Source organism: Balearica regulorum, chromosome 15 (genome assembly GCF_011004875.1).
Source record: "Balearica regulorum gibbericeps isolate bBalReg1 chromosome 15, bBalReg1.pri, whole genome shotgun sequence".
NCBI lineage: Eukaryota > Metazoa > Chordata > Aves > Gruiformes > Gruidae > Balearica > Balearica regulorum.
In genome coordinates this window covers 12,985,149-13,010,996 of record NC_046198.1, presented here as the reverse complement: position 1 = coordinate 13,010,996, position 25,848 = coordinate 12,985,149, and the positions used below count along the sequence as shown (strand labels likewise).

General features: G+C 39.3%; 1 protein-coding gene across 1 annotated transcript in view; it reads right to left on the bottom strand.

Moving 5' to 3' along the window:
* MAD1L1 (mitotic arrest deficient 1 like 1) overlaps positions 1-25,848 on the bottom strand; it is a 370,458-nt gene that overhangs the window by 306,172 nt on the left and 38,438 nt on the right. The window contains exon 10 of the mRNA XM_075767524.1: positions 23,519-23,605. Coding sequence (XP_075623639.1) covers positions 23,519-23,605 — 87 coding nt within the window. The remainder of the gene's footprint in view (positions 1-23,518; positions 23,606-25,848) is intronic.

The window sequence follows — 25,848 nt, the reverse complement described above, 5'->3', positions numbered from 1 at the left end:
GCAGTGCAAGAATTCGATTATTAAATTGAAATCAAACCCATTCAATCCCAATCACAGGCATATCCAAAGGATCAAACTTTTTTCCCCTTCTCAATTCTGTCTATGTCATCGGTCCCTCCTTGACATTTCTAATGCTCTTGCTTGGAATAGATTGCAAATGTCTGAATTTTCTACTGAGACTGCAACCTAGATGTGGTGAAGGAAGCTGTGCAGACATTTTGGTCCACAGCTGAACTGGCAATTTAGAGCCAAAGAGAAAAGAACTCAACATTTAAAATATGAGTTAAAGCCAAAAGAGTTTCGTTCAAAAATACAGAGTACATTTGAGTCCACCCTCTGCAACAGTCTCTCTTTTGAAATTTTCTGCCACAAAGTTCTTTGTAATTAGCACACCACCAAGCCTGTTAATCCTCAGAAAAATCAATGGATACAACTTTGGAAGACACAAAATGAAATTCTCCGTACTAAAATGTCTCTCTTTAGCTGCATACTCATTAGCAAAAAGAGTGTTTAAGAGAAATCAATTATGGTCTTAACCTGCTCAGTGACAAAATGCATGTCAGGAGAAAAAAACAACTCTTTAAACAGCTTTTATTAAACAAGTCACCTTACAGGCAGCCTTCTCTGTGAAATTATCTTATGCACACACACACAACATCAGATACTTCTGTAGTCCACAAAACCACCTAACTAGTAAAGCTCAATTTCCTTTGGATTTTTGTTGTACACCTACTAATTCTTCCCATAAGGTAATAAATCAAATGTCCTCCCACATCATGCTCATCAGCTCTACATTGCCCATTCTTCCTCTTCCCTCACCTCCCCACATTTTGTCTCCAATTCTCTGCTATTTATGAACGTGTGGGCTAAAGAAAGCACATACCCTTTTCCTTGCCGCTGTCAAACTAAATAGAACAAGCCACCTGGCTTTGCATTTTTGCTTGAGTGAAAGCAATATAGTTACTCCCTCCATTGCTGGTTTGCACAAAACTCCCTGGCTTTAAAAGACCAGTCCTTCTCTCCAGTCTGAACTAGCCAAGAGGCTGAGAAGGGAGGGCCACAGACTAATGAACACCATAAACTTCACAGCCTTATGAAACTAGTCCAAAAAGAATTCTTTTCTTCTGTTTTTAAATAAAGAAGCTGGTCTGACAGCCTAGGAAAAACCCTGCTACAATGCACTCCAATGTAAACACCTCAACATCTCTGCGTCTGTTGGCAAAAGTGGTGTTAAAACTGGAGCTTAGTACAAAAATCATCCATTTTAAATGGTCAAAGGTTCAAACTCCTGTTGTCTACAAACCCAAGCCTGAGATTTAACAAAACTTTGATCTCTTATTAAATTCTGGAAACAAAGATGCTAATCTCAGCATGACATTTTAAAAGCAGAGGGAGACCGCCCATGAGAATGAACATGCACCATGTCTTCTCATGGATGACACTGATAGATGAATAATCCAGGTAAATTAACCAAAGGATAGAAACATTTTTCATAGTTAAATGCCCCATTCAAACTTCACCATGACTAACAGCTTAATTGCCAGGGTACCTAACAGCAGAACGTAACTTTCAGCATTTATGTGGCAGAGATCTACAAATCAATTGGTCATATTGCCCCATCAATGGATTGGGATATGATTATCTAGCAGCTATGAGAAGCTCACACGAAGTCTCTGACTGAATTTGCTCACACCCCAAAAACCGATGGCAGCCCTGAAAATAAATCTGATCAGCACACTCTTCCTTGACAAGACATTATAGATGAGTAATAGCTGTTTGGCCATGACCAGAGATTTCAATAGAAATCACAATTCTTGTATTTTTTTAAAGAACAAACTAGCTTCTCCCAGCTATGCTGACTCTAACTGTGATTATCAACCAACCCGTACCTTGTCACACAACATTTGTTAAAGATGCAAAACTAGAAACAAAAGTAATAGTCGTAATACTCATATTCACAGCACATCTGAAAAGAGACTGTCTACAGAAGCTCCAGACTAAACCGCCAATACTCAGTTCCAAATTCACCATTTCTCTTGGCCCCAAAGTGGCCTGAACAACAGCCAGAACAGCCTCAGTCTGCCCACAAAGACTACCTACAGTCAGATTAACTGTGATGTACCTCACTTGTAACAACAACTGCTCTTTTATGGAGGACAGCAGCTGCCGCAGCCACCCATACTTCCCGTCACATCCAGCTGCAAGAGGTGGCCACTGATGTTGGAAGAATTAGGGAAGTTCAAACCCAGCACTAGCTGACAGCTTGCTGAGGCTGCACTGCAGAACTGGAATTATGTTAATTGAGCCAGGCAGGCAGCGTGAAAAGAGCAACATTTCCCCTAGGACTTCTAGGTTTGGTGTGAAGAAGTCTCAGCAGACCAAGCACCTCTGGTGTGATCCTCAGCACACGGTAGGCTCAGAGAAATCAAGTGTCAGCTTGGGCCAAGAAGAACAAGACCAGTGCTTAATTTTATAACTACTACCCCAGGTATAAGCCTTGCTCTTGTAGAGAATTTACACATACAACAGATAAAATACTGGAATATGCTGTGGCTTTAATAAAAGCCTATTCTAAATAACTCTCCTCTTCATTTAGAGCAAAATTTAGCGCTTAGACTTTTACCAAGAACGGATAGGAAGGAAACATTTTGCCTGTTGACTGACATTCTTTTGCCCCACCTAGTAGTAAACAGATAAAAACTGAAATACAGTCTTTTCAACGAAATTTAAAGAGGTATATTTTTTTCAGCATCTGAAGGCTTTACAGAAGCAGACAGGTATGCCATATTTCTGAGCGTCACCAGATAACAGTCTGCGGGAATACCCAGGCTTTACAATAAATCACATGTTCCGTCTATTTATTTTTTATTTTAAATGGTCCGGTAAGTTGGATTTATATGATCTATCTTCAGTGTACTGCCATTTTTTAGTGAGTCACATCATGTAAAGTGACCAAAATATTCTTTTTTCTAAGAACCGTAAAAATAAATTTGAATCATTACAGCAAAAACCATGCAACATCTACACCACACCACACTGCTGCTACAGTAAGGTAGCTGATATTCAAGTTTCTGCAGAAGCGCTGTCCCTGCAAGTATCTAGCACCAGCACCTCTAATGCTCCCCAGCCATACCCCACCACCGTGCATCCCATCAGCGTCCCGTCCCAATGCAGTGGAAGGCAAACCCAACAACAGTCAAAAATTACACCAAATCTGTGTCTTACCGCCATAGCGAAGAAGCACCAGTTAAGATCACTTCTTGCTGCAATCCATCATTAAATTATTGTGACTCTTTTCCATTCAACATTTTAAAAGGTGTTTGTCCTTGTTGAATATCAAAGTAATTGAAGCAGTTTAGGTTTAATTTTAACAGTGACGTTCTTGATCATTTATGTACTGTTTGGGCACAACTTAGAGCTAAGGGTAATAATGAGAAAAGCTCATTCCACTACGGTTATTATGCACATAAAAAAATTGTATTTGAGATTACCAAACCATATAAGAACTGTGAAGAACATACAATATGAAACTTCACATAATTTGTATTACACATATTCTAAAAAAGAAAAGGATTGTATAACATGGTAGCAATAATTAATATCTGGACAAAGAGCTAATGTATGGCAAACAAAAATACCAGTTAGTATTTGCAGACAAAAGGAATTTTAGGAATAAGTTAGGATTTCACAGTGGCTTTCCAAACTACGGTGATATATCAAAATATGTCAGACAAACCAAAAACACATCAACATTCTCCAAAAAACATGAAAGAGAATTTGCACACCAATAGGGGAAAAGAAATCACACTGAGGGTTTTAAGAGTTGGGGTATTTAGCTTGCCATCTTGTGGCTGACTTCACTGAAGCTTTGATCTGCAGTTATCCTGATCAGAGAGCTCCAGAAGATTCTCATTAGCAAATGAACAATACATTCCCCATTTTCTTCATTTACATTTATCATTTCTCAACAAATAATAGAATCAGATATATTACTTACTACAGAAGCAAGTCACACAGATGAGAGAAATGCTGTCTGACGGGACATTTGTGCTTTCTTCAAAACATTTAACGTCTGGATAAATCCTCTTTTTTTTTTATTTTTTTTTTTTACTACTTCTACATGCTGTTTCTCTAGCAGCAACAGAAGTTTTCCAAAGACAAAAGGCAACCAAAAAGGTACATATTCACTAGTAAAGCCTTTAGCTCAACTTCCCAGGATCTCATTTGAAATTCAGTGTCAGATGTATCCACACCAAGACACTCACCTGTGTAACTATGTCCTTCACCAATGGATTTCATATTTCCAGAACAACCAGGCAGAAATTCATTTATTGCATGTTTAGGTATGAAGAGTTTAACCCAAAGAAAAAATGAGTTTTGAAATAGGAAGAGAAAGAAGTTTGCTTTCTTTCCCTTCTCCTGAGAAGATCACAAAGGAAAGGTTATCTCTGGGGAACTCTCCAGCTAATACCATTATTCAGCTGTAGCATGGCTTTAATATTTTGGCCTGCAGTGCACCAAATTAAGCTTTTTCCTTCTTCTAGTTCTATCCAAATCCAATGCAAAACCAGAAGAGCTTTATGAGCCAAACCAGGCAGGGCCCCTTTAGAATGTATGCAGATACCAATTTTCAATGAACATTAAAATGCCACAAATACTAATCAGCTGAAAATTACAGAACATCCTTCTCAAAAAAAAGCTCTCAAACAAAAGCTAACTGAAAACTTGTCCAAGTAAATAGGCCTTTCCTTACCCCTTACAGTTACTTCCCCATACCTATAGCACGCAGCCATGTGTAATCTAACTTGGCCTAAGCACTCTCATTCATTTCTCTCTCTCCAGTATTTACCTAAACTACTCATTTTTCAATTGTCAACCCATCTAAACAACTTTGCCAGCAGCACAACTCATCTCTTACATAATTATAAGAGATACTAAAAGTCTCCTTTCATCTTCCAGTGAACATATATTTAGCTAGTTTCCAAATACCTACTGCAATTTGTTATCCAGGGCTGCTTCTTGCCCCGGGCAGTCTCCTTTCAGCGACGCTCTAAGGATCCGACAATGCATTGTACAGCGGCAGTACATCACTTATTTTAAGATGTTCAAATCGTTTCCTGATACCAATGAGAGTATTTCTTCAGCCCTTCAAACTGCTGGTACATATCAGAATGATTTTTTTGAACCACTGAACACAAGAACATCTAAAATGTTTTTTCTTCATCTGGGTATACAGCCAGAGTATCTTTCCAACAGGCTCCTTACTCACTAAAAACTGCTTTAAAATTCTCAAATACACACTCCATTTATTAAGTAGCTTAAATGATCTACATCCTTTTGGGGCTGGGTGAGCTATTATTACTCAATCAGAATTTGTTCTGCCTTCCACTTCCAATCACCTTCAAGCTTAAATTTCACTTAACACACTCGCTTCCACTTTTAATATGGCCAAATCAAGGGAGCATATGGACCCAGTACAATTATGAAAAATGGAGGCGCTCTCCTTTAATAGCATGATCAACTAATCAAGTAAAAACTCGTAAAGCCAACATTATGAAACATTATAACAGCATTATAAAAGACAACCACCCCAGTCTTTCAGCAATTTGACAGCACTGAGAAAAGCCAATGACCAGTATCACGGAATATATCACACAAAACAAGAAAACGTATTTCCACTGAAAAAGAGTTTATGGCTCTGGGTCACTGTCTGTCTCCTGTAGGCACATCGAGTGGTTTGGTTACCTATTAACTCCCTTGTGTGTTCACCCTTAATGCTGTATTTCTTATCTTACAATCCCTATTGACATTAAATCTCTTTCCACTTTGTACCAAGTCTGTCTTCTGCTTCTGCCCTATTAACTCATGTCAATACAGCAAAGGGAACAAAATAAAGCAGCAAAGTCGATACTCATCCATCACATTTTTGTGCAACTGCTGCAATGAAGAGGAACAGATAGGTCAAAATCAGAGACGCCTTAGGGAGCTGCCCCAACCCTCCAGCCCTGCTTGTCATCAGACGTGACCACAGCATCACTTTCCTGTGGCTCGCACAACAAAGGAAGAGGCTGTATAGGTCAGAAGTTCATCTGCCAAATTAATACGGAGCATCCCGACTATTCAGAGCAAAGACCACACGCTGAAGCAGAACCTGCTCTGATCTCTACTGTGCTTTTGCAAATAAAGTCACTCACAACACAAGCTGTCCTTGTTTTAGGAAAATTACAAACTGTGGTGGGATTTACCAGATAGTGCCACCGTCTTTCCTATGCTTTTTCTGCCCTTCCCACAATTGCGTTTTTCTAACCAAATCACAAAGTGCCTGTGGGAATAAAGGCAGGCATCATCACTGAACACTTAACTGGACAGGATGATCTCTTGTCTCCCCCAATCCCTGCGACAATAGGAACACTAGAGATCTGAATTCAGAACAAAGAAGCAAGCATTTATCAGACAGAATAGAAGAGATTAAAGCATTTCTACCTCTGATTGAATGACCACAGTATCACATTACCTCTGCTCCTGCTGCTGCAGAGGAAGTGATTGAGCCCTGGCACAGGGGCCTTGCTGAGTGAGGAAGGGGGCAAATCCTCTCACCAGAATTTTAATCTCCTGCTCCTGGAACCAGGAAATCATTACCCAGTGCAGCAGAGAAATGAATGCTACATGGCATCCAGTGGTCTCCCTGCTGGTAATTGCTACGTGAGTTTATTTCAAAGAGATTGTATAAGGTATTGCAGAGCTTTAAGTTGTATGGGACCGATGAAAGGCTTAAAAAAAAAAAAAAAAACACCAAAAAATCCCCACCAACAAAAGGATAAAAAGGAATGAAAAAGAGAAAAAATGAAATTGTGAACACAATTTAAAGACAGATTAAAAGAGCCTGACTAAAATCTGTGACTTCCCCTGTGGAACAGTAAAACACATTAACTCATCTTGCCAAACTCTGTACTGCAAAAGACATTATTTTAGTACCTTTTATACACACCTGGCCTTAACTCAAGCCTCATTTCTCCTTTCCAGTGGACAATGTTGGGGGTGCCAGGAAGAGAAAAAGGTAAGAATACAAGCGCTGGATTGATTCCCAGATGAAGGGACTTGTGACTCCTCTCCAACTCAGAGAGCAGAGGCTACCGTTGCACACAGACACATGCCAGAAGCACAACTGTGCAAGGTGGGAACACACCAGACCTCACAGCTGGCGAGACAGGTCACTGCTTACAATTCAAAACTCTTATAGTACCAGAAAAGGAGGTTTGGGCTTTCCTTTGTCCCCACATTTGCAAGGGCAAACTCTCCAAAATGAGGATTTTTTCTAAGTTGCAGAACTATTTAGAGATAGGTCTATCAAGCCACATGAGCCAGCCATCCTCTGTTACAAAAGTACCTCAAATATAAGAACAGAAACATTAGCAACACTTGTACATGTAAGAATGCGTGAGATACTATCAAAAAGTTAAAATTTCTTTTCTAAGAAACCATATCATATTTACTTAAAGAAAAAAAGCTACACAGTGTAAGTAAAAGCTGGCTATTGTTATCACAAGTCTTATAATACTTGACAATTTCTCTAAACTACCAGTTCCTAGATGTGGATTTTCATAATTTCAGAACAAATTTTCATAGTAAGTTACTGACCTTCATACTTACGGAGAAGAACCTTAATAAACCAGCAGCGTCGGCAAAAATGAAAGCAAATAGAAAGAAGATTTGTTGACTTTAAATGCTGGGGGGTTTATTATTTTTGCATTCGTGAGATGCAGCATCAGCTATTCTGTTGGGCAGAATGTCAATCTTGAAGAGATGTAAGGCTCCCTTGGAATAAGGACAGATTTCTTTCCAACCCCATTCAGTTGTGAACTATCATACTAACTTACACTGGAGAATAAGTATCATCAGGCAAAAAACCCAAATGGATGAGGTTTCATCTATTTCTAAGTTACACCGTAAATTTACTGCTTTTTCTAGTCAAATAACATCTTCCATAAATATGGCAGGCACAACCTCGATGTTTAAAAAAAAAAAATTTGCAAGCTTTTAGAACAGAAAAGCATTGAGGTTTTAAAGAGCAGCCAGTTGGGCACCTTTTCCTTCCCATTATCTTCAAAACAACAGTTAAAGGTACAAGAATTCAAATGCAACATGATGCAGAATTTACACAGGAAAACACACACAGTCAAGGCTTTCTAACTTTATTTCTTTTTTTTTCTGCTGTAGAAATCAAGGAGCAGTGTGAAAACAATGCAGGTTTAAAAGAAGAAAAAGGTTGGCTATTAAGATATTTGCTTAGAAGTGGACAAAGCTGAATGAGTGATGGGATGCCTGTTTTGCACACTCCAGAACAAATCTGTGTTGGCTCCCAGAATTAAGTGGCTACAATAAAGAAATTATTATAGTAGTTTTATTTAATGTGGTGCTATGTCCAAGTTCTATGACCATTAAATTACTGCACAAACAAAAAGCAGACTTATTTATCATGAACATCACTGACAGCCTGTACAGTCATTACAGTTTACATTGAGGCTTCAGTTCAGCAGACAGAAGATCCTAACGTGCTAACTGTGCCTCAGTTAGACACCATGTTTTAAGTCGTTCACAGTTTGTGACATTTTAGACAAACAGGCAATGGTTTAATAATTGTGACGAATTAAGGGGGTTTTTGTTTGGTTGTTTGGGTTTTTTCCTTTTAAACAGAAGCAGCAAAACAAGTAGTTCCTGTTCAAATATGGTAAAGGCTCCAAGAAAGTTTGCTTGGTTTTTGTTTCCTCTGTGGCTCTCAGTTTGTGCTGAATGTGGAACTTGGTATAAAGCGGCTGCTAAGAAATACAGGTTTGTGATGTGGGAACTGAAGTTGTCACTTGCAGAAATCATCCTAAACATTTTACAGGAACATTTACTATCTGTTAAGCTGTGATGAAATCAGAACTAACAGACAATACCACAGGCACCAGTTCTCAAACAGTTTTAATGTCAAAAGGTATTAAATGAAGTTCTGACCCATGTGGAGATCACAGAGACCAGTCTTGCCATTCTCTGAAGGAAGTTTCAAAGCTGAATACTCAACAGTTAAGAAATGTCAAATATATCCATGGAACCATCCTCCAGTAACTGCCTATCTTCCCAAGCTGTTTTAACTTTAAAATGCAGCAGGAGTAATCGAGCTCCTGAAAGCAAATGTATGAAATCATATCTTTAAAGATTTGTGAGTTGCAGGAAAAATAATTGCAATTAATAGAAAAACTAGAACTCCTCATCTCTACATCTGTAATCCAACGCCGGGTTGGGCAGAGAATCCCTGACTATAGAGATTGCTCACTGATTCCTCCTCCCCAGCAAGGGTCCTTGTTTAAGGAGCCAGGCAGGAAGGTATGAACAAGCTACCAATGATTTTCATCATTTGGCTCAATTTGCAAAAGTAAAAAATCCTTACTGGTGGCTTAGAGCTTGCAGGAATAGCACCAGTAGCCACGTATGGATCTCGTAGCTCAGAAGGTACAGAGACGGGTCCGTTCATAGCTCATGGTTAAAAACGAGCAGTCAGCTATGAAGGGTCTCAGCTATACTGTATAATAGTTATACAATGGACACTGTATAGCTATATATATAACGACTTGCTGAACCTCTTTATGAAAAGGAAGGAAGCAGAGCCTCCCTCCTCTCCTCACATTTGGATTGATGTCTCAAAGCATAAACCAGCTCCTCAGATGAAAGAAAAAGAAGGAATTTTTTAACAATGAAATTCATTCTCAGCTGTGACAGGTTTTTTTATTTCTGAACTGTCTTCACTAAGCAGATGATCCTAGAGTTTCGGTTTAAGCCTTTCAGTGACTTGCAAGCATCCTCCTTGCACTGAAAACATCACTGCATTGGACACTACCTCTCATTTCTTAGATTTTTATGACCTACTACATTAAAGCCAGTTCAAATGCAATAAAGTCTGCAACATTTACGGCTAGAAAATGCGGGAGGACAATAAAATTAGCCAAGCACAAAAATAAGGGAGCCTTAAACATCCTTTGCTCACTTTCCAGGGACAATATACACAGAACAGGCACGGACTGCAAAATCAAAAGGAATTTAAATCAATTTAAAATTCAAACAACCTTTTCTCTGCCTGCTAGGGGCTCAGGGGACATTAACACACACAGACTCGCTCTTCTGCATTGTTTCCTCAGGTTTTCATTCTCGCTTTCTAAAATTTGTTTATAAAAGTGGTGATCTGAAATATTGATGATTTACTCATCTCTCATACACGGTTTTGCAGTAATGACGTACTTTCTTCACTTCACACTCCACCTCTTTTCTGCAGAAGATGGAGTGGGAACATATGATTTTCAGATTGCTCTCTATTTCTCCCTACCTTACCTACTCTCTCATTCACATAATACATACCATTACAATATGCAAGGCAAACCAGCAAAAATTTACACTGAAGCAATACTTTGACTGTCGTAACAACTTCTTGTCGTAGTGCCAAAACAAAGCTGTTCACACAACTGTTCCTATCCCTCTGTCACTCCTACAGTACAGGCATGGACTGTACAGGAGACTACGGTAGGTCTCTTTGTTCCAGAACCACAAAATACTGCCAGGTTCTTCCTCTCCTTAGGAGGGTTCCCACAGTTTACTTAATAGGATGCTATTTAATGAATGAGATACAAAGCTGCTTGAAGCAAAACAAAATTTGTCTGCTTTATAACATGTTTATATTAAGCAGAATTTGAAAAATCTGTTTGGGGCACAGGCAAAAGCTTTAGCAATTGCAAGTGATATGAATGGTACTTTGGGAAAGCCCTGCTCAAGCAAGTGACAAAGATATGCTTTAGTAAATATTATCATAAGCCTTGTTAACTATCACTTCTACAAGCCAGAGGACAGATCACTGACTTGCTCAACATCACACAGAAGTCAGTCCTGGGTCAGAATCAGAGCTAGAAACAAAATTGCTTCCAAAGATCCACTGAGTTTTGAATATTTCTGCAGTCCAGTCTTACACAGGTCTTAACTTCCATCCAGCCTCTCCCTCATCCTGTTTACCTTAAGCAGCTGTAATGCTTTACAGAAACTACATTATAGACCATAAGCAGCAACACATATCCATCCAATCCATCCAATAGTGGTCTTACTCTTATTTAAAGAAAGGTAACTGGAGAAGGAACTTACTCGTTAAAGGTGCTGTGAAAAAAAATGAATTAAAAACTAGCCTGACTGATCAAACATGGCAGCATCTACACTGACTCCTTGGCTTGATTCAGTTCTTCAAGGACATAAGGAACTCCTTCAAAGTCTGTACACTTTAACAAAAGATGTCACTTACTTTATTTTTAAAACATCAAAACCAATGAAGCCTGAGGCTGACCAGCACTGCTGGGTTTGCAAGGAGAAGGACGCTGTTAACTTCTGTCGGCCCCAACAACAGCTACATTATCCATGCGAGCTGCAACTACCCTTCTCTCTCTTGTTCAGTTCTCATTCAAGAATTAGACAAAAGTCTCCAGAGCATGAGAAAAGAGAAACTACTACAACTTCACCCAGCCTCACTCTCCTATATTCAGTTTAAGACCTTCAGCATTAATTCAGGGAAGTGGTGAAGTAACTACTTCAAGACAAAATTAAAAAGTCCAAATTAAAACCTTGCAAAAACTGAGGAATTTCTGCCTTATACTTGGCAGGTTCATTTGAAACAAGGCCTGTATTTCATCATTCGCAAGTTTGCCACTGAGCCACAAATTTCCCAAGGGAGTCAGAATGAATTTCAGGTTTCCTCTGACTTTAAATATTAACGAATACTTGCTCTGTAAGTTCAAGAGTGTTCCCATGTTGCTGTTTATACACAGAACCCCCACCTTCAAGAAGCAGCCTTGTAAGATGACACAGCCTGGATGCTCATCTTCCCCACCGGGCAGAACTCTCACTGCAGTTCAGAGCAGGCACATTATGAAGTTATTCTGAAAAAGGGCACGTTCTACAGACAGCAGACCTGCATTCTGGGTTTGAGGAGACGACTGGAATGCATTTTTTCTTTGCATAAAGGCATTTCTTTGGAGGCATCTGCAGTCCATGCAAATGAAAGGTTTCCAAAAGGTCATTGGCAATATAAAAATGTAATTAGCTTAAAAACATCAAGTATTTTTAGGCACCGCTTTGCCCCAGGTTATCTTACTGTTGCTTTTTTTTTTTTATAATCACAGTTCTTATTATCAGCATTTTTTTCCCTTTTAGATGCAATCAGGAAAGAAAAAAAAAATCTGACAAATACACTGTTAAAAGATATTACGTTACTCTCAAATAGGCGAGTTAGAGACTTACCACCCATGGCTGTGCACTATACTACACATAATGATACTAGGTAACATAGCAGCAGGTGCACTTTGTTAAATAGGACACAGGTTTAAAAAAAAAAAAGGAAATGAAAAAGAAAAGAAACAAGCCACAGATCATGCCACAAACACCAACACCCCACTCGGTAGCTACAGTTGGCTTTTCTCAGCGTCAGCATAGCCCACAGCACTCACAAGTGCAAGAGGCAGAAATACTGCGGCTCAGGAAACACGCTTTATCCTAGAATACATTTGGACAAATGAAGCAAAATTTATTCAACAGTCATTGTAATGGCAGGTTCAGACTTGCTGCTGCAGCTGAGTGCCCAGAGAAGTCAAACAATATGAAAAGATGAGGCTTTGGGCAACGTGGTCTAGTGGAGGGTGTCCCTGCCTGTAGCAGGGGGGTGGAACTAGATGATCTTTGAGGTCCCTTCCAACCCAAACCATTCTGTGAGTCTACGGACAGTATAGAAAATAATATTTTTGGTTAATATGAAATTGAAGTTCTAGCCCCTTAATTGCAAGTCTGACACACCAGTACTGAGCCAGTGAAACACAGTATTTGCTGGTATGTGGCTTCACGACACACATCATCTATCTGCTTCCAAGCTCCTTCTATATGGAGAAAGTTCGTACTACTAATTGTTCATCTTATCAAAGTATCCAAACCCTGGTCATGTATCAGAATGATTCAGACCAAGTCTCCCCTCCTCAAAGATGCCAACAGCCCTTTCATCTCTTCTGTCCGATACCTCCCCCCTGTTCCACAGGTGCCCACTACCTTCTCTCTCAAATTGTCTAATTGATTACATAAGTTAAACTCAAAGCAGTTGTTCTCAACCTGCATTTAGCTTGAAGGCTTTCGCTTCTATATCAGATCTGAGTATTGGCTGTGTGCCCAAACATGTGCCTGTCTTCTAATCCTGTCAGTTGGTCTAATAAAAGGTATTACTTCTCCCTACTAACCTTGCTTTGCTGATTCTTTTCTGAATGATCAAAACGCGCTCTGACTTCAACAAGCTCCAGTTCTTACACCAGTGCAAGATTTGTAGAATGAAAACCAAGACAAAAGACCCAGATGAGCAAATTCACTCAATAAACTGGGATTGTGACACAGCCAGACAACTGTATTGCAATCATATCCTTGGGCACAGGATTCAGACCCTTTCAGTCTGCTCCACGCTCCCAGCTACCAGAGCAAGGGCTACGAAGTGACTTCAGTCTTGCCTTTAAGTAGATACAGATGCATCAACATAAATGATACGTTTGGTTTCCAAGAGTCACTTAATACATTGCCTTGGTGACAATTTTTACCTCCAATGCAAGAAGAGGGATTTTTTTAATTAGGATAACCCATGGAAGTGTGATACTTGGTCAGTAGAGTCCCATTTTAAAAAAACAAACAAACAAATAAATCTCACAATGTTTTCTTAAAGCATATACTCTTTTATTAGTAGTAGATACTTTGGACTCTACATATTGCAACTGCCATAGGCTAGATCTGATAATCCCTTATTTGTACAGCCGGGAAGGGACACATTTTGGTTTATTTCCATAAATATTTCAAAAGCTTTTTCTGGCTGAGAAACAGAAAGCCTCTTCAGTAGTTATTTCACTCATAAGAATCTGATTTTTGTTGCTTGAATAAAAGGAAGGCTAGGGGGCTTGTTTGGGGGGGGGGGGGTTGTTTGGATTTTTTGTGGGGTTTTTTTTTTTACTGATTTCCATCTCTTAACAATGAGAACATATTTTAAAACTTATGAATATGTGAACATTGTTTTAAATATTGAAAATATGTAAAAACAGTCCATACATAAAATATGACAGAAAGGAAATTACATTTTGCTAGAACGCTGTTCTGAACTCTAACAGAGTACAACGCCTAAGCCTTCTGACTAAGCATCCAGCCCCAAAGGGCCCTCTGAATGTCAGATCCTACTAGTTTTTCCTCATATGGCTAGAGTAAAAAAATACCCAAAGTCACCAGCAACAAAATAACTGGACCAGTTGCCAATCACTCCTGAACCCATCTCCAACTCTGCCCCATCTCCTTTCCCAAGGAAGGACACGTTCCTGCAAAGAATGATGGCACCCAGAAACTGTCAGAATTTCTTCCAAGCAACAGAGCACGGCTGCGCCGCTATTGCCAGAAAACACACCGACTACTGAGAGAGGACCTGACTATAAACACGTTTCTCCTCTGTGATGCCCATGCAAGATCTAAGCAATCAGTCTTTGAGAATTTAAAAAAAAAAAATGTCAAGAAACTTGCTTCAACAAGAAATGTTGTGGACAAGGAGGAAACACTGTCAATGTACAAACACATCCTCAGGATCCTTACATTTAACAGACAACCTTGTATTATCACCACAATTTCCTAAGGCGGCCTTGCCTTGTTTCCCTCTGCTTGGCTCCTCCAAACCAACTACTCCTTCCTTAATCAGATGCCTCAAAAGTGTCTGATGCTTCACTGAAAGCTGCACCAGAGCTGTAGCAAAAGGCTGCATTTGAGCTGTCCACAGGAAGAGTTTCCAAGACAGGCACATTCACATCAAGATATTCGGCAGCTTTTCATTGCTTTCCTTTTACTTGTAACATTTTTTAGCTAATTGGCTCCAGAATTTATAATCCTGGTGACAGCACCCTGGCTGTGCAAGACAGAAAGGCTGGGGGAGGAGGGGAGGGAAGCCAGAGGAGCTGCCAAGGCTGCCGGCACCATCTTCCGTTCCGAGCACGTTACTGCAAAGCACCAGCCTGATCTCAGGATGCTGATCCTCTCCTTGTTCGCCCAGAACGCTCAGGGTATCTTATGCTTAGAAATATCACAAGACAACTGAAGAGGTTTTATGCAGACTCTAGAAAAAGCAGGAATCCAAATATGAAGTGCAACTAAAACCACCAAATTTGAAAAGGAGAAAATTAAGCAGACGGGGGGGAATGCAATTACAGCAGAAAAAAAAATTTGTTTCACCATTAGCATTGCACAATAAGAAGGTTTGTCAGGCACCGGTTTAGCCTACACATGTTCACATCCGTCAGCATTTCCATGATAAATCCTAATTTTCGCCATTGTTGATCACATTGAACTAAAACTTGGTATGCAAGTTTTTAGCACAGATGCTCAAATAAATTATGCACATTAGTCATTTAACTTTCAGAGCAGCAAAAGCAAGCTGCTTTTTGGTGGGGGGGGTTGAATGCAATTTATGACATGGGGTTTTTTTTGCCTTAGACAGCTAAAAAAGACAAGGCAGCTTACTTTTTATTTTTGATTAAACTTTTCAGGCAGCATGTCTTTTGTACAGATGACAAAACTTTGACATCAGGAAAATATTTATAACTAAGTAAAAATGCCCTCCCTCAACCAACAGCTATATACTCACAGTATTTCCTCCATTTACTATATTGCACCATGGTCTATATATTCATACGTGCATACAAGCAGACACAGAGAATATTAAAATTAAAATATAATGAAAATACCAATAATAGCAGGCAGAAGTCATGTGGTGGAGTTAATGTGATCCAGATGAGAATTGTTAAACAAGCGATTAGCTCTAGAGCTGAACAAAGTTTACATGCAGATATGATTGACTGATTGAGACTTCCCAGCCCAGACAATCCATTTTTTCAGACATGGCCATGTTCTGTGCAGTATTTGAACTGATGCTACTTCACAGCAGTTACAAAATCCTACAGAATTCACATTTACCTTGGTAAAATGCCTCAGTGTATTCTGGCTGTCCCCACTCCCTCCAAAGCCCTGGGAAACCATCAATCTGTTTAAAATAAACAATATAAACAATACCCTAAAATACTTTAAATAAATCCATAGTCTTCGATACCCCTGTTATTATGGCAACGACAGCAGATATTCAGGTACCTGAGCATAAAAAGACAGAAAATTCATTCCGCCAACAATTTTCCTCTGGCTTCTCATGACTGCTCAGGAAAGCTACAATGCAGTTCTAGCATTACAAATTAAGAGACAAAACGGTTACACACAACCTTGTTTTATTGTTGATGATTTACCATAAAACACTTCAAATGAAGGTTTCAAGAGCCATGGTCAGTACTATAATTTTAAGATACTATGTGGGGAAAAAACAAGTTTGTATCGTGCTTTTGGGGGAGAAGGGAACAACAACAACAAAAAACCCTAACAGGTACAGATAGATAGGAATTAATGTATTATTTCATTTGCCTGAAAAATAATTAGGTGCAAACTAGACAGGATATATGGAGCAGAGATGTTTGTTTTCATTCATGTAGCCTTCTGGATCTGCATGCAAGAATATGAGAAACTCACGCGAGAATATGAGAAACTCAGGTCACTGTATTAAGTGACCCAGCAGAACCCAAGCAAACCCAAAGCTGCTCCAGAAACTAAGTCCAGACCTCTCTAGGCCATATTCTTCTACCTTCTCCATCCTTATGACTTTGACTGATTCTAAAGATATTACCAAACTGAAGGGCCCTTCTCTTTTCCAACTCATATAAAAGTTGTCAAGGCTAACTGCCACATTGCAGTGGCAATAAAAGACAAATCCCTAAGCACTGGAAATCTTAAATCACTACAATTCCCAGAGCTCTGTACAAAGCTTGGTGACAGGCTGAATTCAAGTTTTTACATACTAGTACTGGTTTCAATGTAGAATATTTTTGTACTGCTGCCTACTGCATAGCTAAGATTATAATTTCTCCCTTTGTATTCATATCAAAAATATACCATGGACGTGGGGCACTCTTCCTTTGGCCCATCAGGCTCATGTAAGTCACTAATTTGATCATAGCACCTCTCCAGTAAAAAGGAAAGAATATAAATAATGAAAATAGATAGTAAGTTTTTACTTCAAATTACTTCAATAATTCTAAATATTCATTCTAGTTTCTGAGAACTCCAGACCAGTATTGACACACATCTATTTAATCTAGGATTTTTAGGAATTTTAGTCTCATGGAAGTGAAAGATCTATACTGCAGATGTGAGCCGTGTATAGAAGAAATGCTAGGTAGACTTCTTCCATAACTTTTACAATGCAGCTCCATGTTAAAACATGAGGTATCTGCTGTACAACACACAATCAAGAACAGAGTTAAATAGCTTCTACAATTTTTTTTCATCATTAAAAGTGACCAGAGCACTGAAGAGAGGCATTCTGCAGATCCTCCTTGAACATTCTCCAAGAAGCACAGTCAAATATAAGGTAAGAAACTAATATTTTTACTGGTTTTGCATTATGCAGTTACCACAGAGCTCCAGGCAGAAAAGCACAATTACAGCTGTGTCTGTCCCCTGTAGACTGTTCTTTGGGCTTTTTCTATACATTTTCTTTTAAACAGAAAAAGAGACTAGTTCCATGAGTTTAAAAAAAAAAAAAAAAGCCTGGTTTCCTATGGATTTCTCTCTCCAAAGGTGAATATTGACTCAAGTAGACTCATCTCATACCAACAGCACAAAAATGATACCAATACCAGCAACACGACCCAGTACCATCAAACGCCACGAGCCTTTGGAGAACTTGGTATAGCAGAAATGACAGATTGGGATACTGCCATGGGCTCAGAATAGTGCTCGCTCACTCACTGCCAGATTCAAGGCAGAATGAGCAGTGGCTAAGGAGGCACGATCTCCAACAGGAGCCTTACCATCTACATGACATTTAAGAGGGTCTTTTGCTTGCAGGGCTTTGATACCTAACACGGCGTGACCTCCAAATGCACCAACAGGATGTCTCTCCTGGAGCAGGAGAGCTGTTATCCTTAAACTTGCTAGAATATGTTATTTTTGGAGACCTCTACCATCTGCCAAACTTAACAGAAAACAACTACCAAGTTCAAAAGTGTAGGGTAGGCACAACCTCATTTCCATACGCACACAGAGCACAGTAATAAGCCTCACTTCCTCAGGAAATCAGACTAAAAATGGCACGGTCGTGAAAAGCAAAGGTCTGGGCAAAATCCCATGTTTTTAGAATTGGAAGCAGAAGTCAATGTCTTGGCTAAATTATTTTTGCCTTCCTATTTTTTGCTAGGGATTAACTATACAATAGAAAAAAACCTGGAAAAGCTTTGTACCTACCAAATTAAAGTCACGAATAACCAGATGTTGCTCTGGAAGCTTGCTATTTGAATATGTTTATTTGGAGAGAGTAGATTGGTCCCTTAATGGGACACTATCAACTACCTTCTGGTATAAAAATGCATGAAAGATCCATTTTGGAGAAAAGAAAAAGCAATACTACAAGTCATTTCTTCATAATATTACTCTATAAATGAATGCAGAAGCTGTCAGCAGTTAATATTGCCCTGAAGCACTGTGAATAAACATTTGTCTGGTATTAGGTACACACACACACCTCCACATATAAATCAAGGCACAATGTGCCATATAGATGAACAAGAGAGGAAAAAAAAATCCCTACCTTGTCCTATATTAGACATTAAGTGCTCCTTTTGATCACAAAATAACTCATAAAGCCTATCAAAAAGCTAGCACTTCTTCCTCTGTCAGATAAAAGACATTTCACTGTAATTAAACTTCTGTCCAACTTTCCAGAAGATTAGGGGAAGAAGTATGACAGGCTCTATTTATATTTGTGACTGACACTCCTTGGGACATCCAAGGAAAAGAGAAGATGGGCAATAGATTTACGACATACTTCTAAGCTACCAGCACTTATGGAGATGGACGGTTCTGAGCTTATCAGCACTCATTCATTGTTTTTTTTATTAAAAAAAAAAAATCCCTGCTGCCCAACTCAAAAGCATTTTCTGTTCAGTTTGCAATCTTCATTCCCCAGCTTTCAATGGTTTAGGGTTTGTTATTTCAGTTTTAAGCAACAACACACACAGTGGGTTCTTTGAGTAAATCAGCTTTACCTGATATATATGAATAAAGGTGGTAAACAACCATGTCTATTAACAGAACTCTGTCAGCACTTGGAGAAGAAAAACATTTTTTCAAACATATTCTGTGTATCCCTTTTCACATATGAAACTGTATGACAAAACACACGGCTGGGTTTCTGACACTAGGTGATGAGAATAAGCCATCAGCTCCAGGATCCAACACCAGAACCAGCGATTTACTTCTCCATTTTTCTGTGTGTCCTTCATCCTGCTCAGTACTAACTCTATGTGTTTCCTCGTATTTGACTTTCTACAAGATACCTCAATGGTCCCAAGTCAATATTACACTTAAGAGGAAAAAGTAGAAAAGAAATTATCACTTTGGGAGGGACCACAAGTAACCAAAAAAAGTACATTTTCATAGCCTGTCTCTTGGAATTGAAGCAAAGATCAAACTGTAAGCAGCGTCATTCCTTCATGCTTAGCCATCTCAGAGGACAACACTGATTAGAAGGGAAGTTTTCCCCTACGTTTCAAATTCTAGAATGCTTTGCCAGGATTGTTTTAGGAAATCTCTCCAGAAACTCCAAATATGCAGATAAGATGCTGGAAAAATAAATATGCAGCTTTTCTCACTTAAAAAAATAGCGTACATCACTACATCATTCTTCCATAAGACAAAAAACTTATAAACCACTTGGCCAACTCTCCACATTACAAGCTACAACTGTCAACTCTCGCTGAAAACGTACAGTTCAACGTACCATGCTTATAGCATTCACACTCTGGGGGGAAAAAAAAGGTGCTTAAACTCACGACGGCTACATGGTTAAACTGACCTACTAATAAAACCCCTTTCCTTCATTAGCTTTGAATAAAAACCAGCAGAGCAGGTACACTTCATGCTATCAAAGTGGCCCTAAGCAATCTTCTTCTGAACCTTTAAACCTTCAGATTGTTATCTTTGTTCTGCAGTCACAGAGCTTCACAACACTTCCCGCTGTTACTGCTGAAAGTACAATTTACTCTATTTACACAACTTGTAGCAACACACTCCAAAACAGCAGTGAGAGTCCATCACGCGCTATTAATGGCACTTTCAGCTACATTACTCAGCGATCCTGAAGTTGTGAAGAGGAGCGAGTTGCTGCTTATGTGTTCAGTGCAGGAGTGACCCTCTCCCTTTCCCCATGCTAGCACCACAGGAAGGTTTTCCTCCCTAGCAAAAATAGCAAGCTCCAAGGGAGTCTACACAACTCAAACATGTAAACAATCACTGTTAAAAGGAATTGATTTAAACCCACTGTTCAGGAAATTCAGTCCTATGGTTCTGTGTCTAAAAGCATCCAATCTGAGTGACACAGCAAATATAATATGCATCATCATCTGACCTCTGGGAGGCCTTGAGACTCTGGCAATTGCACAGGTTCCACAAGCACAGATTGTGCTTCAGATCCCCAGGCCAGAAGCAGGGTGAATATGATGCAAAGGCTGAGTTGTAGTGATGTAGCCTTTTTGTGGTGTGATGACCTCTATTGCCAGAAACACTGGCTCTAAAAAATATACAGTAATAAATGGAAAGCAGTTCAAGAATGGAAGAATGAGATAAAATAAATTTAGTCTGTTAGTGAAGCCATATGCCATTTAGAAAACGTTGTTACTAGTGTGTTTGTATACCATAACTCTCCATTCTAGATCGACCAAGGGACACCAAGAAGCATTTGAGCTAGATCTGTCTGCTATTTTACAGAAAGGGATGGGACCTTACATAGCAAATTGTTCCCTTGTGATACCTTTTCCATATCTGGTTTGTTTTCTGCAGTCCTGCTCATATTCCGCTACATTAGCAATTAACTCCTGCTTTGCTACCAAGCATATCCTCTTACCAAAAAGAAACTGGGGAGTATTTGTCAGGTTGTGAGACAAATAGTAGCTGGCAAGTGTCTATCACAGTCACTAAACAATGTGGGAAAGGTACCATCACTGGGAATAAAAACCAATTGACTGCAGTGTAAAGACTGAGAGAATAATCAACTTGCAACAAACCCTTCCAGGCACTCCTCTGCCTGTGTTTAAAGCTCAGTGATGACCAGACATACATCGACTGTACAAAGACTCAGTCTCAGCCATTTAGGGAAGAGGGTCGTATCACCATCTTTAACACCACACTCAAACCTCTTCTACTAAACTGAATTTCACACTGTAGCAACAGATAAACCAGGACCATCTGTGATTATCCACTTCATTGTTATAAAATTAAATTAAAATGCGAACTTCTGATGATGTTGTCCTAAGCATCTACCAAATCATTGATTTTAATAGAGAAAATTAATCAAAGCTTCTTAGGTAGGCAAAAATTCTTTTGCATTTGTACTGCACATTGCTCCATACGCATGTAAATACTGACTTTATAAATCAAACACTGCACTGTCAGTACTGAAGACTAAAGAACACATTTCAACTAAGGGCAAAAAAACTTGTAGCTGAAAAAACAATAGAAAGCTGAATAAGTGCTGGGCTCAATCACTAGAGGGAGTCATGACCACATATTAAGTTACTGTAATACACAGACCATTCTGAACACAATTATAAAACAAGTAAGAGACCACCATTAGTTAAATCTGGATGTCGTTCAGAGAAAAGAGAAAATTAGATTTGCTTCCTTAACAAGGTTTTATTTCCAAAGACTCAAGACCTTCTCTGGGGAACTTTCAAATCATCTGTAATGAAAGGTTTTTAAAAATGTATCTTATTGCCTACGTTTTAAGGCAGAATAAGGTATGTGACAGAAGAAAACTGAAATTATCAGTTTGGGAAATGACACACAGCATTGCATCAAGAAAATGTTAGAATTTTAATTTAAGCAGCTTTACAGCCCATTTCACTTGAAATCAAAAAGTAATCTTAATCATGTTTTTATTTTTAAACTAAATTGGCACAATTACATCCAGCATGAACAGGCACTACCAAAAGACTGCTATTTCAACAGATGATTCCCCTTGGCCATTAATAAATTTAGAAAAAGCATTTCTCTGACAGGCTGTGAGAAGAAGCCTGGGAAAAAAAAAAAATCAATAACTCATACATTACCACCATTCTTTTATTTGATCATTAGATCAATTGTGGGTTTGAGAGTTGCTTGGTTTATTTTTTAATATATGAAATGTCTTTTTTATATCGGTGAGATTTTTTGCCCTTTAAACTTCTTAGCAAAAACAGCAAAGCAATTTGGCTGCCTGCATTCACGGGAATTTACACTTGGCTAACAATTTCACAACTGACTAAATAGTTTCGTTAACGGCAGCAACACATACGAAGCTTTTAACACTCAGCTTGAGTCCTGCCCATCATTAGTAAGGCGTAGCCCAGAACTCCATTATGTCTTGAACCAAAATCTACCACATACTTCGAGAGACACATTAGCAAATGCAGCCCAAGACAAACTAAGAGTGCTTGTCCAGAGTTCAATTATGTGGTATTTCACTGTTTTACACTCAACATGTTTACATGGAAGGTCGAAATTCTCCACACTTTTGTTGCTTAGACAAGTCAGCTAACACTTTGGCAATGCAAACAGTCCAAGAACCTTTTTGAAAGAGAAAGGTATTGTTTTTAACAAGAACAGACAACAGATTCCTAATATGAGGAAACAGAACAGTGTGAGAAGCAAGAGCATATGCACAGAGGATGAGAAGCACTTACTGGCATGCTATAGAACTGTGTTAAGAAATGCTATGTGTAACCAATGCAGTCTAGAAAGTTAAGCTCTGGCAGACAAATTCATTTCCCCTGTTAGATATTCACTCCCACACTAGGGCAAAGGCTTAAACACCCTCTACTTTCAAATACATATCTCACTCTATAAATAGACTGCTCCTCCCAAAGCCTAGCAGTACTTTGCCACTAAAACTGCAAACATACTTTTCTACCATCATCTATACAAACTGGTCCTGTAAGTACTCAAATCACAGCCCTCAGGGCTCTTGCTCCCTTCCCATACCCAGAGGATGACTTTGCACATGTTGCTGTGACATTCCCTTTCCAGATGACATGGTCTGGGAAAGCAGCATACTTCCCCTTGCAAACACTTTAGCTCATAAAATAAAGCTGGATAAACTCTTCATTGCATCCTCCCACAGTTCTTCATCTTTTTCTCCTGCAAGGGGTTAAGTTAGCAAAAAACTCTTCATCAACATTGGAAAGAGAGTGATAGCATAGAAGGCTCCATGAAGCAGCAGGGAAATCTAAAAAGCCATGCTCTCAGGCTGCAGTCCTTGTTTTCTTTATATATGAATTAATAAAGCAGTGTCTTGCTATCAGCATTCACTATTGGTATCACTTACCTGTTTGTGATGGTAGAGTTCTGCTCTTTCAGCACAAGCTCCCTTTGCTGCAGGGCCACAATTTGCCTTGAGAGATCATCAGGTGTCCTACATAATTAAAACAAAATAGAAATTTTTAACAAATCATTGGTTAAAAGTGTTCCATATGTAACCATAAAAAAGTGTCCCAAAAAGCAGGCAAAGCTATTTCACCAGGCCAAAGTTGCTGCAGTTCTTTAGAACAGCACAGGGTTGCATCCTGTCCAGCTTGCACATAGAGCCTGGTTTATTAAAGCCATTGCTGTACACTGTAATCACCATCCAAGTCACAGCATCTCACCACTGCTCACCTCAACCCATAAACCAACTCTAAAGCAGTAGAGTCTGCGAGACCTAATTCTTCAAAGCAAGTAGCCTGCATAAACATTCATACCAGATGAACAGGCAGCTTATCACTTGAACATACTTTTTTTTTTTAAACATACATAAGAATAGGTGTTCGCAACCTCTTCCCCGTCCTAATGCTCAGCTCACAGAGGTGAGCACACCCAGCGTTACTCTAATTGCTACTCAACTATGGAGTGTCAGTGGAGCATGATCACAGGATCATTATTACCAAGAGGGTAAGAAAAGGAGGAAGTAAATGTACATATAAGACTGTACAATTCAACAACTCTGGCTACTGCTGAATAACCTCTGACAGTGTAGAGGTTCAGCTACATCATAGGGGACTCAAAGCAATGTTCTCACACAATTACCAGTGTGCTGACTTCAGAGGCCTTCATACAGGCAGTGATTCCAGAGCCATGGGGAAAAATAATAAATAATAATAATCATCATCATCCATCAGCACTAGATGGCACTTCAGATACCACTCTGAAAACCTTTCTTGTCAAAGAGATCAAAGATTTCTACAGATCTGCTAGCAACAGCTCTGCAGTTGTCAGGAACAGGTTTATTTTTCCATCAAAGCCAATGACAAATTCTTAAAGCTAGTGAAATGGGATCAAGACAACTATAGTCTGGCAGTCCCAGAAACCACTATCCCACATCAACAGTCTCCACAGGAGACAACTGTTCTTTTCAGAGACCTCTCTTTAAATCATGAGTGTAAGAGATTCAACTCTAAATAAAGGCAGCTTATGAAAAAGAATACAAAAAGATTTTTCTCTTGAGCCACCAGAAGGGGTTTCCCATCCCAGAAGTAAAGCATCTGTATTACAATTCTCAAAGGAAAGGAAACTGGAAAGGACATCACAACATGTACTGGGTACAGCAAGATGCATCACTCCCAAAGGGGAAGAGTGACCCAAACCTTGAAAGGGATTTTTCATAGCGAGAGTGGGAAGCTACTTTTGCAGAAGTGAAATCTGTAGAAACATTCTGTCATGTCCCCCAAGATGCAAGTCAAGGCTTTGCTGTTGCTGGCAGATGAAATTAAGCCTGCTCAGATTTTACATTATTCAAATACAGACCTGGAATGAGACTCCTGCCACTCCAAAAACTACGTAAGTAGGAAATGTGCCTCTAGCTTGACTATTGGGATTCTGACTGAATCTAGGACTGAAGAAGCTGTTTCTCTGATACCACTTTTTAGCCAAGTATTTACATGCAGCAAAGGCATCACTTTTTCTCTTTAATGATCTGTCACTTCCAGCCAAATGAAAATCAGTTAAACACTGAGCTGATGCAGATAGACAGGATTTAGTTCTGGCAATCCCAATTCAAAAGTTCCTGCTTTTTGCTTCCAGAATTGCACACTTGTAGTCTTCCTCAGCAGGAAATTTAGAAGCCTCTAATATCACTTGTGTTACATGCAAGTCTTAACAGTTAATATATAATAACACAGATGGACACGGTCTCCCTCAGACAATGGAGACACGTACTGTGGTAGTCAAAGGAATCTGTCAGAACAGGATAAAACACTATCGTTCAAAGACATCACATTCAATAGCCAAGGAAACTATGAGAAGAAACCAAGACACCAACCTGGAGATAGCTTGATTAAAACATCTAAAATTCAAATTCTGGTAGCAGAGATAAGTCAATTTTAAGCCAATGTGCACCTGGGTTTTCCAATGTGTTGCAGCACTAGATAACACTTCAAACTCCTGTAGCGGAGCATGGAGAGATGCTTAATTTAAGCAGTTCCCCATCTCTTTACTGATGGGCTACTTAATAGTTGGGCATCAGAGCAAACACTGGAGAACTAATTCAATCCAGTCTGATGCAAGCCACGTGTCCACATAACCCAAGAGCAAGGGAAAACCAACACTGATTTCTTGGAATCTCAGCTTTGAAGAGCTCAAATCTAACACGGCTCTAACTTTGTTTTCGAAGTTGGAGGGCTC